The sequence below is a fragment of the Kryptolebias marmoratus genome, linkage group LG12 (assembly GCF_001649575.2).
Source record: "Kryptolebias marmoratus isolate JLee-2015 linkage group LG12, ASM164957v2, whole genome shotgun sequence".
Classification (NCBI taxonomy): Eukaryota; Metazoa; Chordata; class Actinopteri; order Cyprinodontiformes; family Rivulidae; genus Kryptolebias; species Kryptolebias marmoratus.
In genome coordinates, this window is record NC_051441.1 from 8735068 (window position 1) to 8750805 (window position 15738).

The window sequence follows — 15738 nt, forward strand, 5'->3', positions numbered from 1 at the left end:
GGGGGGTGGCCGGTCCTCCCCTGGGGGTGGGTGGGCATGAGAGGTGTCCGGCCGATTGAGTGGCACGTTGTCTGAGCTGCAGATATTAAGAGAACAGACAGCACAAATAAAACAGCTCGAGTGGCTAAAACGCATCGGAGCGATGTTAAAGAAATCTGTTCTCATGATTTGGGTGTTAGTGGGTTAGTTGGTCTGTGGCCAAAAATAAGAGAAAAAGGCAAAAAAATAAACATTTTAGGGAAAACTGGTGAGCACCAAACTTAGCACACAGTCAGCCTAGTGCAAATACAAAGACAAGCACAAAATAAGCAAAGAAAAAGGTCTTTTTGCCAAAGGAAAAGAATACAGTGTGTAGAACCTCCTCTGTGATCACCTTGTGTCTGCACACTGCATGGAGCTCTGAGGATCTTTCTCTTTAGCCAAAGTGTTGATATAGAGCTTAAAGTGTTATCGAACTGAGCTGGATATCTCCTCACTGCTGGATATGAAAACCCTGATCATATACGACTTTGTTTGCATCCCAGGTCCTGCAGTCAGCCCAGGGCAGTGTGAAACAGACACAAAACCCTTTCAACAGCTGAAAGAGCCACAGGAAATGAGGGGAAAGCCAGCCAAGCCAGAAGCCAGATTAATTCTTGTCTGCCACACAGGCAGATCCACTAACCATGAGGCGATTATTCATGTGTTTCAATATGAAAGTGGAACCGAATGTGCTGAAATCAATCTGAGAGGAAAAAGAAAGAAAGGCTAAAGCTGAGAAAGCCAAGCTGACAGTGAGATGTTGGTTATACCAGCATGCTTGCAAAGATTTACAGATGAAAGCACATGATGGTATCTTATTCATAAACACGACCTCAATACAGGATTGAGACAAAAAAAATCGTCAAAGTTGGAAAAAGAAAAGTCACACACAAAGCAAAAAAAATCGAATCTGTGAAATCTGAACAGTGGATTGGAGCGACGTCACCTGGCTTTCTTCTCCTTCAAATGGTCTGGCCTCCTTTTGGGTGAAAACAAACCCTGTAAAAGTGCTGCTGACACTCTGAAAATAAGAGCCGTGTCATGCCTAAAAGTTTCAGGGTTGTTTTTACATACAAATTAATTTTAAAAAATAGTTTGCAGATTTGTTTGCGTCCCTAAATCCAAGAGCTGTAATAAAAGAGGCTTAACTTCAATCGGAGTGAGGATTTAAATAATAAACTGTGGGAGGTGTTTCGAGCTGGTATCATTATGTACTCAATGGAGCAGGTGGAGCAGCTGCACCCCCGTTTTCAATTATGTACGATTTTGTGATCATTACTTGATCAAAAATAAATCTATTATGTGAAAGTCATCAGATACTTTTATTAAAATAAGATTTTTTCTTCTTTCTGAGGACTTTTAAACCAGACTGTTGTAAAATATTTGAACACTTCTGAATTGGTTAACTAATCTTTAAAGATACTAATAATCATGTTACATAATAATATTATAAAATAATGGCAGTTTACTGTAAATTCAACCCTGGACAAAAAAAAAACAGAGAGCAAAATAAAATGTCTTAATAATGGACAATGAAAAAATATGGTACCTACCCCCATGGACTCACTATTTGTCAGCATATGACACATCAGGCCACTGGGTGGTGTTGTTAATCCACTTTTATTAAGGAAGAACATTGTTATGCCCATTTACAAAAGTTTTACAATAAACATTGAAGATTGTTGATTGCTTGCCTGACAGGCCATTTTATTTTGGCTCCCAGGATTTCAAATAAACACCTCGAGAGTTGCAGTCAAAGTGGGGAGATTTGTTTGCACCCAAAAACAGGCTAATTACCTGGATGTGTTGCTCCAATCCATCGAACAGAAACAGACGTGAATATTTTGACTGAGGTAGAAAAAAAAACAAAATAAAACCAAAACAGAGGCTTAGAGGCTTTGCTTAATAAATGATGGAGGGGGGGGGGGTCACACAGCCAAGGATGACGGTAAAACCTGTTCAGGAACGTTGATGGTGATGATGATGGTGATGACAGTAAGGATGACCAGGAGTGCGTGAGTGAAGAAGGAGGAAAGAGTGTTTCCATGGTAACTTACCAAACCCTCTCTCCCAGTGGTGGAGTGGCGGACGGAGAGGTGGTGAGCTCTCCAGGCTGCTCGGGGATGAGCGTGTCTGCCGGAGAGCCAGGCCCTTGCATGCCCGGAGGAGTGGAGGAAGCCTTTCTTGCCAGGGTGGATGAACCCTTGCGAGACACCCAAGAGGTATCCATGACCCGGACCCCCATACTGGAGAGGAACACATGTCCCATAGTCACATATCATGGAAAACAATTTGAACATGAAGTGAGAGGGTGGGGGTGGGGCAATTTTGGGAAAGAAGTGGGAAAAAGGAATGATACGGTACCTTTGTATCTTCCTAATGCTGCGTTAGTAGGGGAGAAGAGAGGCAAAAGGGATATGAGGACAAACAGTAAGTGATGCAGATATGGTTCACAATACCAGATTAAAAAAAAAATCAGTATACAAGAAGGGGAGATGAAATCCACTATGACAAAGATGAGAAAGAAGAGGTGTTCAATAGGTGAGGGAATGTCAGAGCAGTTTACCTGTGTGCACTCAGTGGCTAATTAAACCAGTTTAGAGTAGGTACACCTTTAAGAAGTTGCTCATTACTTGAAATAAATGAAAGCAATTTCCTGTCTATAAACGACAAGTCGTTAAAACGTTAGATCAATAGCTAATCATGGAATCTTTGTGTTAATTTGACTCAAGCAGGTTTTGTTTTCCCCCCTCAAATAAATTCCCATCGGCTGGATGAGTGACTCAGGCCAGGTGACGCACCAGCCAGACTGTGAAGGAGGAGCTGGGTGTGGGAGGACAAGAAGATGAGCCCAGAAAAATATTTCCTGCGAAAAAAGAAGCAACTAACAGCTCTCCATGAGAGGCCTGTTGCCATAGAGACAAGACCACTCAAGCAATTCAGCCTCCTCTTGATGAAACCTGATAACAGGGCGTTTAGTTGTATGTAGGAGAATGATTGGAAGTGAGATGCTCATCTTTCTGTCACCCGTGGAGGCATCTGACACCCCGGAGCAACAATTTTATATCGCAGGACGTGTAAATATTCCACAGAGAGTTTCAGTGTGCAAATGTTTTCCTACTAATTCAGTTCAGCGGCGTGGGTGATGAGAGCAAGTGAAAGATGGAAGAAGAGTGGGCAGCATCATACCCATCTTTCTTGTAAAACTCCAGCATCATGTTGTCAGTGGCGACGCTCAGTGGGCGTCGGCTCTGGTCGTGCTGCTGCTGCTGCTTGCGATCCGATTGGTCCATGTCTGGCGAGGGCATGGAGCTGTAGTTGGAGTTGTGGTTGGTGTGGATTGGGCTTCCGTAGCTGCCTGTCAAGTTGAATTCAATATCTGTGGCACAAGCAGACACAACATCAGCAAAACTGTGGTATGTTTTATCAGTGTGCGAGTCCAAACTAATCTACTCAAAAATATATTTCCTGGGCTAAAATATATTAAGAATTTTAGCACTTCTAAATACAGATAAAGTAATACAAAAATTATGCATTTTGCAAAAATTAGTTTAATATAGCAAATGGTCAGTTGTCAAGTGTAGATATGCATTTTTTGTGTATATTACAGTTGGTTTTGAGGGCTTTAGGAGGGTTAAAGTGAGATATAGCAGCAAATTTCCTGTAAAGAAAGTGGACATTCTGGTTGTAAACAGATTCGTGGTTAATTGTTTCACTGAAGTTTTGTGCACAGGTAAAATTGCATTATAACCCACTGTACAGACTGTAATATCTGAGCACAGGTGTTAAGTAAAAGTGTTTGGAGCACATTTTACACTTTGGAGTGTAAAACAGTCTGTGATTACTGCCAGGAGTCTTTTTCTTTTTATACACTCAGAAAGATGATGACATGTGCATAACCTCTATTACAATTTTGCACACTGTTCACAGTAATCTTATCCCCACCTCCAGGGAAAAACCAGTCAGCATGCTGAATGATGGGCTCAATGATGCCAACAATCTGTAGGGAAACCGTGGTCATCATCTCTGTCATGTTCCTGTAAAAAAAAAGGAAAACACAGCCTTAGTGAAACTTATGTGAGGTTAGTTTATGCGTTGTTAGCGCATTAAGAATACTTACGGTTCTGTGTGCGTCCAGAGCAGGTTAGGTCCGAGAACAATGGCAATATTACCAGGAGTCATCTTATTTGAGTCTTGATATTCACTCAGCTTGGCTAAAAATTTGATCAGATATCTGAAGGATTAAAAAAGAGGGTATTCTCACTCAGATGTTCTCTGATGCTGTACGTAAAAACGACTACTTTTAGGTGGTGCAAGTAGAAAGGATGCCGAATCAATTGTGTTGCAGACATGGAAATAACTAAAACCTGCTGCTGCACGGGTATCACAAGTTAAATGAAGATTTTCAGGGCTGAAAGAATGTTTAAAGGATTTTTAACAGATGATATTGACTTTATTTTTGGATTATTGATTATGTATGGCATGATCTGTATATACATATATATTGTTGCACTTGTGTAACAATATAAATAAATGAGAGGAAAATCAGAAAAAGGTACTGACCTAAAATTATTCAAGTTGTCTGTGGGTAGTTTTTCACATACTGCCATCAGTGCTTGAAGCCTCTTGTCCATATCTTGAATGCTGCAGACAAATTATTAATAATCTGAGTCATTTATGTTGCACTTTCTAGTAAATGTCACCAGTTTTCATGTTGGCAGTTAAGAGGCTCTTTATGAAAACATTGGACTACTCTTTATTCATCATAGCCACCGGGATAATCCAAGAATTATTTTTAATGAGAGGACAGGAACTCACTTAGAAGCCTGAATCCATTCATCATAAAGTTCAGTAGTCATTAGTGGCTCGGGGAGTTCACGGAGGTATGATTTCAGGGCCCCTGTGGGTGAAAAAAAACATGTCGAGGATAAAAACAAGTTGGTCAGCTCTTTTGAGATGGTGGAGGGCTGTTTTCTTGCCTTCAGGGCACATGTAAGGCCATGCTCCATATCGTTACTGCCCTCTAGCAGGCCTTTGCAGCTGCCAGATTCATGTTTGTGCGATAAAGCTGTCATGCTAATATGTGTAACAGACAGTAATAACTGAACAGACAACAAAACGAAAACTGAGGGCAGAGCTGGTGAGGAATTAACAGCTGTTGTTACACTGTGAAAAAAAGCAGCAGCATTTTCTAATGTATCTGAGTGGGTGTAATTCACCTGCAATGGCATGTGGGTCGGAGGAGTACTCCTGCACATCAAGAACTCCACAGTCCAGGGAGGCTTTTAGCTTCTTCAGCTTGGAGGCCGACGGAGCCACTCTGAAGAGGCCCTGAAGACCCCACATATATTACACAGTCATGAGTAATTACTGGTTGTAACATGAGCTTTGCCTCTAACACGAAGAGGTGAGAAACAAACACAGCAAGTGCATTGGTTAAATGGTAACTATGGGCACATATCTGGATTTTTCCTGTATGCAACAAACAAAACATAGCTAAAACATCTGCAGCTGTGATATGTAAGTGATGCATGTGTGTGTGTTGTACCTCTTCCTGCATGCCACACTCTAATAGCATAGTGACACAGGCTTCGATTGGAAAAGCGATCTCTCTCCCACTAATATTCAGGTGTTCCTCCAGAGACTTGCCAAATGACGGCTTCTCCACCCACGCCTCTGTGACACGAAACAGCATCCAAAATCACACAGCAATACGATAAAAACCCACTCATCACATATGTTATCTTCCTCGGGAGGATCTGGGTAGAACTTTATACAAGGTTTTAATGTTTCTGCGCAATTTCTTCCCCAATTTTCTAAAGTGGGGGTGTAAATTTTTGTTTTAGCTCCCATATTTCTTCAACTTAAAACATGTCGTCACCCATAGCAATAAGACAAAAGCATGTAGTGTTTATTGATTCTAATTTTATTTTTAGTTACAAACTAACTCATTGTGTTTTGCTGCTGTTTGTTCTTTTAAGAAAATCAAAAAAAGAGTAATCTTAATTTATATTATTAATATTATATTTGAATCCCAGCCTCCCAGTTGAAAGCACAATGCAATAATCATTACACTAAGTAAGCTTGCCCTTTTGTAGACACAATTTCTCCCTCAACTTTGCTCCCCCATTTTATTACATAATCAGGCGCCCATGATCACTGTGCGTAATTATTGCTCGATTAAGTTTTTATGTGACACATCAGGGATTAGTTCTTGTTTTACATGACATCATGATAACGCTTCAGGTGCTGAAACAGAGCAGATCTCGACTCACTCCACACAGTGCATGACTCACCTTGGTGAGCTTTAATCTGGGGCAGGACACTGTGAAGAATTTCTAATGACTTCCTGTGATATTCGGCCTGCGTCTCTATCAACTACAGGAGGAAGAAAAAAGAGGATACATTAGAACAAACAATCTGTGACATAAATGAACCCAGCTTTATTAGTATTAGACCAATGCTTGCTGTGACACGAGTAATCCAGAAAAAAAAAATGAACACATTTATGGTATTTTTGCACTGCAATTACATTTTGTGGATTCAGGCAACTTACTGTCTGGAAGTAGTTTGCATAGTCTATTTCTTTGGCCACGAAATTGTACATATCTGCTGACAGCTGATCCTGGAAATTAAAATAGAAGAACCAAAAAAATAATAATAATGGTGATGTGGTCTATTTGTGTCTGATACATGCACAGTGTTCATTAATCAAAGGGAGAATAAAAGGAGCAGGGAGGAAATGATAAATGATTTGCTGTGGTTGGTGACTCACTCTACAGATCTCCATCCGATTGGCTGCTTCCTCCATCTCCTCTCTCAGGGACTCCGACTTGGTGCCGGGCTGCATTGTGCTTGGGTGGCTGGAGGACTTGGATGACTGCTGATATCTATGGGGACAAAACAACTAAACTACTGCACTGGAGGTGTTATATTTTCAACATTTCAACATGCGAATGACTTTCACCTTGTTCGTGCTGAGTCCATGTCCAAGACCAGTTTAGCTAAGTGTTTCCTCTGTTTCTGAATGTTGGGGATTTCCACCTACAAGAAGTTTTTTTGTAGAGTTTTATAGACAGTTAAACAAATATAAGCTGCTAAAGATGAACACCAAATTGCAGCTCCACAGTTCCGTTGTATTCAGAGCACATTATGTCTTAATTAGGGCACTGCTCTCTTACCTCTGCGAGCACATAGAGAGGCTCCACCACCTCTCGCTCAGTCTGGAGCTCAAACTGAAGCAGCTCCTGGGCCAGCTTCTCTTCTGTCTCTCCACACAGCTTCAGCATCTTTCTGTTGGGTGGCAGCCACACACAGAGTCGCAGGCCGTGAAATGCAGATTACATCAGGAACATAAAAACACAGAAAAGACACTGATAACTAAATCAATAATGAATTAACTGGCTAGCACTCCTTAAAGGGATATTGCCAGAGTTTTAGGTTAAGATCATCTTGTATTGAGAAATAACAGAGTTGTAGCCATTTTGGTCAAACCTTGAAAATAACATTATGCGCCGTCTCATTGATTTCACAAGACGTCACACTCAGAGATAGTGTTGTAAAAGACTCTCAGCTACTACCAAATAAAATTTAACTTAATATCTGTAAAACTGAGTTAAGCCTAATATTGATTATTCTTCTTCTTGAACTGGGCTGGTTCCAAAAGTTAATCAGTTCTAGAGGTACATCTAATGATGTTTTTTTTTAAAGTTTCAATAAAATTCATCCGGTGCTCCATGAGATATTTTACTAACAGACAGAGAGCGTTGACTCCACAAAATTAATATTAAAAGTTAAATAAAGATCTTCTGCAATCTGTTACAGCTCACAAAATGTGTTGCGGCTCAGTCTCAGCTACTACCACACCAAATTTTACCAATGTGTTGAGCTATAGCCATTTTTGTGTTTTTTTTAAGGCCAGTGGCTGAGGCAGCCATCTTGAATCGAGTTGTGAGGTACATCCAATTAAAATTCGTCCAGCGGTTCATGAGATGTTTTGGTAACAGACATGTGCACACATGTGCACACAGACACAGGCAAGATCATTATCATGCACCTTTGCTTTTTGGCAGTGGGTAATAATTAAAGTTTTAATCAGTGTGTGTGTGTGTTTGAGTGTGTGTGTGTTGAATAGATGTCTGTTAGCTAGTAGTTATTTACCCCAGGAGTGAGTCGTCCCCCAACACCGCAGCGCTCTCCTCCATGCATTGTGCCAAGATTGTAAGGGGAAGTTTTTTCTGCCGGCAGAGGACTATTGTTACTCAAACATCGCCATCATTTTGTTTTCCGTCAGTTGTTGGCGTCTGGGAGACGGGCACTCACAGAAGGTGACTTCACAGATCTCTTCTCCGTGTCAGTCCCCTGATGACCCTGCAGGCAGGCGGTCAGTTTCTTGTGAGTGCTGTGTGTCACCTGCTTGACCAGATCCAGGCGCTTCTCCACCTGCAGGAGCACACCGGGACAGGAGACGCGCATCATGTTCAGAGACGAAGCCCTGTTCTCACAGCAACACATCTATCACCTCTTATGAAGAATAATAAAACTGCACTTGGGAGCCACTCTCTATAGTAGAAATCGAACGATGCACACATTATTGTCTACATAAAAATGATGCCTCAGTGTTGTGTCTTGTTTAAAAAGGCACTGTTTTTTTTTACAGTTATTTGTTATATTGTTTGACATTTGAACATTTTTATAATTTATTTAAAAATTATGCAGAACAAAACTTGGTTATAAATAATAATAATGCATAAAATTGTATTTCAAAAATACACGATTGGTAGAATGTTTGATCGTATTATGGCAGCATGTAGCAAGCTTTGTTGCTTTTTTTTTGGTGGGAAAAAAATATTTTGTCAGGCACTTGTGTTGAAAAAGATTTTACTTTTTAAGACCTTCTGATACTTTTACAATTACAAGAAATATGTAGCATACTTGGACGAAGAACGCTGATCATAGTGATAGACAGAATAACTGGCAAACCAGTTTTAATTGGCAGATATCGGCCTCCTTTCAAAAATCATTAGCTGGTCATGCTTGTGCATACTTTATCAATTACCAAGTAGAAACTAAAGAGGCAGCAGCAACAACAAGCAGCTCACTGTAGCCTACAGTTTAGTTGTGAGAATGTTCTTCTATATACATATTTATAAGTCTAGAAGTTCTCCTAAGAGTTGTTGAATATGCATTTATTTAAACTAAGCAATTATTGTTATATTTTTTTAATTATTTAATTTTTAATCTGCTTTTGCAAACACAACCACAGATGTTTCTAGAAGATTTTATGCCTTTCTTTAGTCCTAACATAGTGTTCTCTGTTGGAAACATGAAAAAAAATACTTCAAGATTTGTGACTGAAATGCTGATTTTCATTGATTTATTTTGTTTTTGGCTGTGAAGAGCAGTGATGAACAGTGATGGTCCAAAGGCCTCTTCTGGCCCTCGGACAATATTTTTATCTTGTGTTATATTCAAGTATTTTACATTAATTAAAATAAAAACAACTTGAACACTGATGAACTCCTGCCAGACCACTGTCAGTTCAATCAAATGCTGGTCCTAGCTGACTGAGATTGTCACACGAAGCTCTTGTACTGCAGCTCACCTGTAGAAGATCTTCACTCAGCACTTCTGTTTTTTCTGCTCTGTGAAGATAAAAGTGCACAACAAGCACATAAAAATTAGCTGATATTAGCTCATGTTGGCATTTTCGAACAAATCATTTAACTTGTCAGATGTTGAGCTTAGCATCATTTTTTTTATGGCGACCTCACAAGCACGGCAAACATTTTTTGCAAAATTGCTTTTGGCATCACATTTAGGAGTCTCATTCAGCGAGGCTCCAAAAACAGGTCAGCCACATTCACACATCTGTATGTTTTTTCATGGATGTCTCTCTGACTCGCGATCTCAAAGACCATTTAACAGCGGCGTGTTAAAGCCACTGATTCAATATGCCAGTTCCTACTGAGATGCGTTGCATCCAACTGTGACTCGAGCAGACAAGGACTCAGCTCCTCTGGTTGAGGGCAGAGCTGCAGAGCTGCAGAGCTGCAGAGTCGATGAGGCAGATAAAGCCACTCAGTCGGAGAAGTGAATGAGCCGTTAGCTCAGAAAAGAGCAAAGCACTGGAAGTTGCAAATACATGAAGTCAGCTCAGCTTGGAAAGCCTCAGTCCATTTTCTGTAAAGCTGTTCCCCTTACAGCTCAACGTGCCTCTAAAATTCAACAAGACAAGACAATCAACCACAAACTAGATGCTCAAAACACACACTGGCCGGTCTCGTGTTAGAGAATAACACGCATTTCCTGCTCTGACAGGGAGTGAGAGACTGGGCAGAGTATCTGACCTCGTAAACTGAGACTGAACCCCACCTGCATAACCCCCACCAGCACTTTCTCTGCACTTCCACTTCCTGTCTGCACAATCTCGTCCGGCGATTGTGCCTGAACTGTGCCAATCTGAGTAGCAAATAACAAAAGTGAATTTATCCTTACTAAGAGAATCAAAAAGACCTTGATTTGTTCTTCTGTTGTTCATAAGTGAGCCAAAACTTCAACAAAATGCTGTTGTCGTGTTTTATATGGTCACACTGTTTACCCAACACACAGTGTAGCAGATTTGTTTAGAAATTACAGAAAATAAATGTACATGTTATACAGAGAAGCTTTTTTTTAATATATTCTAGAGAGACAAAACTAAGAAGCAGCACTTTTGTGATATCAGTTATGAAAATCTCAGCCTCAGTCCCAAGATGTGGACATGGAGCCATGGGAACTGGGTCAAACCATGTACCAGTGCATCTAATCACAGCCAACCGCTCGACTCACTGAACTGAGGAGGAAAGGTACAGGGAATGCTCGCAAGCATGCTTGGACGGGGAACAGAGTATGATGGAAAACCAAGAGATTTCTGGCACAGTCAGTAAAACCAGGTGCATTCGCAGACTGCTGAGTGTGTGACAAAAAAGGAAAACAAAACATAATCAAAGTGGGGTCTAGTAACATTTGGCACAGTGCTGCAGATGTATTTCACCAGCCTAAAAATCTCTAAAACTTGTTTCTGCATAAAATACTTCCGCAAGAAAATGAAACATGTCTAAAGCAGCTATCACAGGATCAAACGGGACGGATGGACCAATGAAAAGCCGTTTACCTCGGAGGCGCTAACTAGCTCTACTTAGAGAACACAGACACAATGCAGACTGAAATTATAGGTAAAAAAAACAACTAACTAACTGCATTTAATAATTGGAGTTAAAGGCCTAGAATTCTTTGAAGAAATGCATATCGCCCACCACCTTTCATGCCAAAGTTTTAGACTAAGATGACATTGCAATGCAAATCTCAGACTATTTGTTGTTAATGACATTTCTCAGCTACTACCACACCAAATTTTAGCTTGGTATTTCTAAAACTGACCCAGTTATAAATATTTTTGTATTGGTTAATGTTGATTAGCTGTGGTGGCCATCATTGATTGAATTACCTCCAAAAGGTAATCAGTTGTTGATGTTTATCTTTTATGTTTATATTTAATGACTTTATTTAATGACTTTCTGAAACTTTCATTAAAATCCATCCAGTGGTTTATGAGATATTTTGCTAACGGACAAACCAGAATGACTCCAACAGCTATTACCTCTGCTGAGGAGGTTATGTTTTCAGTAGGTTGGTTGGTTTGTCTGTAATTAAGATTAGTTTAAAAACGAATGAACAGTATTGATGAAATTTTCAGGAAATGTTGGGGTTGTCACAAAAGACAATTGATCAGGAGTATTTTTTACTGACGCCATGGCCTCGGAGGAGGTTTGCGAACTGTAAGTGCTTCTAGTGGCAAATGTTATAAGCAAAGACTCTGAATGAGTAGCCTTTAGAATATGTGTTGTGAATGACTTACATACCAGCACATAAAATCGTTTGACAAAATCTGTAAAACTGACTGAATTATAGACATTTTATGGTTTCTAAGGTCAGTGGGTAGTGTTGGCCATCTTGATTTGGGTTCTCTTCAAATGCTAATCAGATGTAAATATACACTTACTGATTATTTCCAGAAAGTTTCAATGAAATCCATTTAATGATTCATAAGATATCTGTTAATGGCAACATTTTAAACAAAGATCTTGTACAATTGTTAAAGCTCAGGTTATTTTTAGGGTAGAGTCTCAGCTACTACCACACCAAATTCTAGGACAAAAGATGTAAAACTGATTGAGTCATAACCAACAAACATGATTGCCCCCCATGACTGCTGACACTGATTTCAATATGATCTAGACATCAAACAGATTGGAGCATATCTTTAAGGGGAGTGCTGTTTTATTCAGTGAGCATGTTTGTTTTCAGACTCTGGCATTTTCTCTCACTAAAGCAAATTCATGCATAATCTGCCTTTGAAAACACAGATAGAAAAAAAAAAAAAAAGACCTAATAGCTCATACTGGGAATATTGGAGTTGGCTGGTCCGATAAAGACCCTGATGTAAAGCTCCAGCTTCAGGGAGAAATCTGAGGTGAGGAGTGAGTTTCCTCTCAGCAAAAAAAGTGTGCAGATTGAGTCCTGAGAGGAAAGTAAACACGTGGGAGAGCTGGCAGCCGTGTGGGCGGTGTACTCATGGAACGGGAGGTGGACGCTGCCAGCTTCATGCCAACCATCTGCCACAATGCAGGCATTCCTTTACCTCCAGCTCCTTGTGACTCGTTACAGGCAGGAACACAAACATGTGCATATACAACCTAAGACACAGAGATGGTGAAATTCTCTCAATCGCCTTCTTGTTTGTCTCGGTGGTACTCTGGTACAAATCTGTCCATGTAAAACACAGACAGGAGCAGAGGCATGAGGAATAAACCATTTTGTAAATTCACAGTGATGAGGTTAAACAAGGTACCTTGCAAAAAAATAATCAACATATTTTCTCAAATTCACAGCAAATTTTGCATTCTTCCTGATAAACATAACGACGTGCAGCGGCCCGACTCAATGCTAAATGATAAGTGATTATTTCTGAACTTGGAGGGACAGGAAAAAAATGTATGAAAAACATTTTTAGCCTTATTTGTTTTTGAGTAAAACAAAACATGTACATTAGTAAAGGATGTGCTGTCAACATTAACGCCTTTGGCATCTTTACATAACCTACAGTGGAAGAAAAGGAACGGCCTTCACTCTTACTTAATCGAGATCAGTGATTCTTATGTTGCAAGGCGCTTTATTTACCCTGGTTGAGCTCTGACCTCATCGCATTACGTCACTACGATATTATGAAATGGCTTTTTAACTGCAACACTTTGAATTTCTTTCTTTCAATCTCTCGTGACAAAATTTCCAAAGGGCTCATAAAGACGAAGATCTGAATCTGTTAAGGACATCTGGGCTTGAGTGTTAATGATTGTCTGGGAAGAAAAGCAGTTTTACTCCACAGATGGGGGCATGAGGACATTCCAAGATATTGAAATACCATTAAATTGCAGACAAAATGGTTCCCAAATACCCAGCTGACCATTTCAGCTGCACATTCCAAATAAATCACATCTTATATAATGAATTTTTCTATCTTGAGATGTGTTAATGTAAGACAGCTGCATCCTCAGCCCCCCCGGCACTTTGAAAGCTCAGATAATTCATGTGGACACAGTCAAAATGTGAGCAAAATAACTTCTGTGCTCATGAACATATTGTGTTGGTCAACAGCCAACTGTCAGCTGTTGGCGATCTGAGGGCTGTCTGAGCAGAAAGGAAAGTGGCTGGGCTCTGGTTTGCCCACACTGCGAACGCTGCTAAAAAAGACGCTCGCTCTGTGTTCTGGGAGAGCTAGAAGCGCTGTCCTGTGCTGCTCGGAGAGGATAACGCAGCAGAATGGCTGGCCCCCGGCCTTAGCAGGGCACAGAACAGCCTGAAGCACTGGCATGAGACCCGCAGTCTCACACACACACACACACCCACACAGCACGTTCGTGCCTGAGATGCTCTCTAAATATTTCTCCAACGAATGCTTTTTTTTGTTTGTTTTTAGTCAGCGTGCATCTAGAGGCTCGCTTGGGTTCCTCCCTTATGACAAAAGCGCAGGGAGAAGGAGAAGGGGGGGGCTGATGGGATACGAGGCCACTAAAACAGAGAAACCCACTTACTGTAGTTGTCCAGCAAACTAGGTCACAGTTCTGTCAAGTATGCAAGGATAAATTTGAGGGGAGTGAACACACACATGCACAGCGGCGTGCAGCTCGCACACAAAATGCACATATGTCCAGAGAGGGAGTGACAGAGCAGAAGGGCCTGCAGCGCTCTGCAACGTTTCACTGGAAACAGAAGCAGTGGCTTATCTCTAATAAATTCACTTACAGAAGACAATTCCATCAAAAAGAACTCAAGACTAGGACTTTATTTTGTTTGAACATTTGTTATCTGCCAAAACTCTTTCAAATGATGTCAGATACGCACCTGAAACCATCATGTATTCAAAGACTTAACGTTCCCTGAAGGAATGCATGTCGTCCGCTGCTTCTCATGCCAGAGTTCTGAGCTTTAGATTAGCTTATGAGCCGGTTTGATCAAACCATGAAAATCATGTTATGTGCAACCACATGCCATATTGTGAGATGTCACGCTCAGAGTAAGTGTTATGACTGACTCTCACCTTCTACCACATAATCCTTTTCGCTCAAAATCTGCAAAACTCACTTTTGAGGATAATTAATTAAATCAGAGCAACAAATACTGATGCGATGCAAATGCACAGGCCACACGTAAAAAAAAAGCCAGGTTTCTTTGGTAACTCTTCAAATGTCCTCACCATTTTGAAAATTCAACATGTGAGTTGGCAAACAAATGTGATGAAACGGCTAATACCAAATGAGCGTCGCTAGGCAACCAGATCAAATGAGGCAATCTGCAATTCCTATATGAACAAACGGGGAGGAAAGATAATCTTTTAGAACAAATGCAATTTAAAAATGGACAACCGAGAGCTCTAAAAACGGCAGAAAAATGTAAACAAAACAGGAAACTTATAAGCGGATTAATGCTTCCTGTTTTCGACCTACTGGCATTCCTGAATGGAAGGAAATTGGCATGTTGGCAGGGAGTCACTCGTCTCCTTAAGAGTTATTTCCAACAACAATGCCACTCTAGTTATTTTATTTATAGCTGTTTTAGTTCTAACTGTATGTAAAGGAGTTAAGGTATTTTTGAACGTCATGTGCTGTAAAATATAGCAATTTCTAAGGTTGGTGCAGGGGATTCTTAAAAGTCTTTTTGACGGAATCAGCGTCACCGAAAAGGAAAACAGTGCTTCTGTCTGATATTACATCATCCTTTTTTTTTGTTGGGCAAAATGGCCTCTTCACAAAGGCTCTTTATCACTACATGCTGTCTCTGAAAGGCACCGATGGGCTTATTGGAGGGTTATCAGCATGAACCCTCACATACTAGGATGAAATGACAGAACGCTACAACAGCTACAGCTCTTGCTTCAAGATACACAAGCTCAAGTAATGACTCATTAAACATTGGTACAATACTCTCACAGTAAGAAGGCTTTTATTTTGTAGTCAAGATGAAGTGAACATGAAATTCAGCAGCAGAACAAACCAGAGTCAAAACACACAAAGCATAAAGGACCACACTTTTAAATTTTATGCAAACAGTTATGCAGCTCAGTCAGCACAATAAACTAAGAAGCACTGACATTTGGCCCTGTGGGGTGGGGGTGGGGGT

At 40.5% G+C, this 15738-nt stretch overlaps 1 protein-coding gene across 4 annotated transcripts in view; it reads right to left on the reverse strand.

Moving 5' to 3' along the window:
- si:ch211-114m9.1 (rho GTPase-activating protein 44) overlaps nucleotides 1-15738 on the reverse strand; it is a 28071-nt gene that overhangs the window by 7449 nt on the left and 4884 nt on the right. For 2 of the 4 annotated variants that reach the window (XM_017425409.3, XM_017425411.3), the window contains exons 2-18: nucleotides 9626-9665; nucleotides 8344-8463; nucleotides 8182-8258; nucleotides 7203-7314; nucleotides 6989-7065; nucleotides 6797-6911; nucleotides 6578-6646; nucleotides 6318-6399; nucleotides 5570-5697; nucleotides 5241-5352; nucleotides 4840-4921; nucleotides 4585-4665; nucleotides 4142-4255; nucleotides 3967-4058; nucleotides 3211-3400; nucleotides 2386-2403; nucleotides 2079-2267 (exon numbers count right to left, since the gene is read on the reverse strand). In XM_017425409.3, the coding sequence (XP_017280898.1) occupies nucleotides 2079-2267; nucleotides 2386-2403; nucleotides 3211-3400; nucleotides 3967-4058; nucleotides 4142-4255; nucleotides 4585-4665; nucleotides 4840-4921; nucleotides 5241-5352; nucleotides 5570-5697; nucleotides 6318-6399; nucleotides 6578-6646; nucleotides 6797-6911; nucleotides 6989-7065; nucleotides 7203-7314; nucleotides 8182-8258; nucleotides 8344-8463; nucleotides 9626-9665 (1698 nt within the window). Of the gene's footprint in view, nucleotide 1; nucleotides 77-2078; nucleotides 2268-2385; nucleotides 2404-3210; nucleotides 3401-3966; nucleotides 4059-4141; nucleotides 4256-4584; nucleotides 4666-4839; nucleotides 4922-5240; nucleotides 5353-5569; nucleotides 5698-6317; nucleotides 6400-6577; nucleotides 6647-6796; nucleotides 6912-6988; nucleotides 7066-7202; nucleotides 7315-8181; nucleotides 8259-8343; nucleotides 8464-9625; nucleotides 9666-15738 lie in introns of all 4 variants that reach the window. The other 2 variants (XM_037978828.1, XM_017425410.3) reach the window with 2 other exon arrangements.